At 41.5% G+C, this 2,288-nt stretch overlaps 1 protein-coding gene across 1 annotated transcript in view; it reads left to right on the forward strand.

The window, feature by feature from the left end:
• Positions 1–2,191: 2,191 nt before the first annotated feature.
• The window catches only part of CKAP2L (cytoskeleton associated protein 2-like), a 30,522-nt gene continuing 30,425 nt past the window's right edge, over positions 2,192–2,288 (forward strand). Inside the window, exon 1 of the mRNA XM_005881815.2 lies at positions 2,192–2,287. Within this exon, the coding sequence (XP_005881877.1) occupies positions 2,257–2,287 (31 nt within the window). The 5' untranslated portion in view covers positions 2,192–2,256. The remainder of the gene's footprint in view (position 2,288) is intronic.

Here is a 2,288-nt window from a genome sequence, read left to right on the forward strand (position 1 = left end):
CGGTTTGTTGGGAGTTTTTATCGTGAATAGCTATTGAATTTTGCCAGATGCTTTTTCTGCATCTATTTTGGGGTTTATGTGGTTTTGTGTGCTAGGTGTCCTACAGGGCCCAGTGGCTCAGCCTCCCCAGTTACCTGAGGTGGACACTCTTGGTGCACCCCCTTGTGGGCTTTGTGCACAGTCTTGTTGTAGTTATGCCTTGATTGTTTTAGGTGTCACTGGGAGGAATTGACCTCCAGGCCAATTGGCAGTGAGAATCAGCTGTGTCTGCAGTGGGAGAACTTCTGTGCTGAAGACACCCTTCTGGGGCAAGACTTGCTTCAGTGGGGCTTTGGTGCTCACTGAGTCTGCCCCCTGAGTGTGTTCCTTATGAATCTGAGGAGTTGTAATCTGGGTGGTCCCACTCTGACCACTGGGTACACTGGCTCTTGGATCTAAGGAGGTGCTAATTAAGCCTCTTCCTGAGGTTACCCAGCAGGAGCTATGAAGAGATATGCAGATTCCCCTTCCTTTTTTGGGGTTTGGGGGTGCCCAGATGAGGCCCAGCTGAGAAGCAATGCAAGCTGCTGTGGGGCCTTGGGCCTTCTCTTGGAAGTTCTGGGTCTGACTTTGGATTGTTTTCCTTTTTGTTTGTTGTTTTGGTATTGAAATGTGTGAGTTCTTATATATTTTGGCTATCAACCCTTTATCGAATAGATGGCTTGAAAAGATTTTCTCCCGTTCCGTTGATTGCCTTTTTATTTTGTTAATGATTTCTTTAGCTGTGAAGAAACTTTTTCGTTAATGTGGTCTCGCTTGTTTATATTTGCTTGTTGAAGCTGTCTTAGTGTTAAATCCCAAAAAAAATCATTGCCAAGACCAATATCAAGGAGCTTACCCTCTGTTTTCTTCAAGGATTTTTACAGCTTCCAGTCTTAAATTTAAGTCTTGAATCCATTTGAGTTGATTTTTATGTACAGTGTGAAATGGGATACAGTTTCATTCTTTTGCATAGGGCTGTTCAGTATTCCAAACGCCATTGATTGAAGAGACTATCCTTTCTCCGTTGTATAGTCTTGACACCTATGTCAAAAATTAATTAGCCATATATGCATGGGTTTACTAGTATTTCTGCATTTTCTGTCTTGTTGCATTGATCTATGTGTCTTTTATACCATACCACAGTGTTTTGATTGCAATAATTTTGTAATATAGTCTGAAATCAGGAAGTATAATGACTCCAGCTTTGTTCTTTATCAAAGGTGCTTTGGCAATTTGGAGTCTTTTGTAATTACATACAAATTTTAGGATTGATTGTTCTATTTCCATGAAAAATGACATTGGAATTTTGATAGGGGTGGCATTGAATCTGTGGATTGCTTAGGGTCGTATAGACATTTTAATAATATTAATTCTTCCAGTCTATGAACACAGATTATCTTTCCATTTATTTATAGGTTTCTATGTACAGATGTTTCACTTCCTTGGTTAAATTCATTCCAAAGTATTTTATTCTTTTTTTATGGAATTGTAAATGGAGTTGTTTTCTTAATTTCTCTTTCTGATGGTTTATAGAAATGCAACTGATTTTCGTATATTGGTTTCCTATCCTGCGAATTTACTGAAACTAATAGTTTGTTGCGTTTTGTATTTTTGTTTGTTTTTGGTGTCTTTAGTTTCCTATATATATCATGTCACCTGCAAATAGAGACTATTTTACTTTCCCCTTTACTATTTGGTTTCCTTTTTCTTATGCCTAAATGCTCTGGAGGACTTCCAGTACTATGTTGAATAAAAATGATGAGAACGGACATCTTTGACTTGTTCCTGACCTTAGAGGAAAAGCTTTTAACTTTTCATCATTGAGTAGATGTTAGCTGTGGGCTTGTCATTTTAGAGCTTATTATATTGAGGGACATTCCTTCTATACTCGGTTTGTTGGGAGTTTTTATCGTGAATAGCTATTGAATTTTGCCAGATGCTTTTTCTGCATCTATTTTGGGGTTTATCCTATTCTCCTTCGGGGTCTGACAGGAGGAGGGAAGTTCGCCTTGCGCTGCAGAGGCCGGAAGCTCTCTCATCATCACCCGCTCCTCCAATCAAATAGCAGTGTGTCGAGCGCCTAGCAAAGCTACTATTTCCTTTTGCCCCGCCCTCCCCCGCTTCCTATTGGCGGGTTTCAAACCCTGGAGAGCCAATGAGAGCGGGCGCAGGCGCCGAGCCGGTCCTCAACTGCGGGCGCGGCCCTTGAAGAGCAACTGTCGCGGAGGGACCATCATGGTGCGATCTGGGGTCTCCGCCGCGGCGGG

The sequence above is a fragment of the Myotis brandtii genome, unplaced genomic scaffold (genome assembly GCF_000412655.1).
Source record: "Myotis brandtii unplaced genomic scaffold, ASM41265v1 scaffold690, whole genome shotgun sequence".
Lineage (NCBI taxonomy): Eukaryota > Metazoa > Chordata > Mammalia > Chiroptera > Vespertilionidae > Myotis > Myotis brandtii.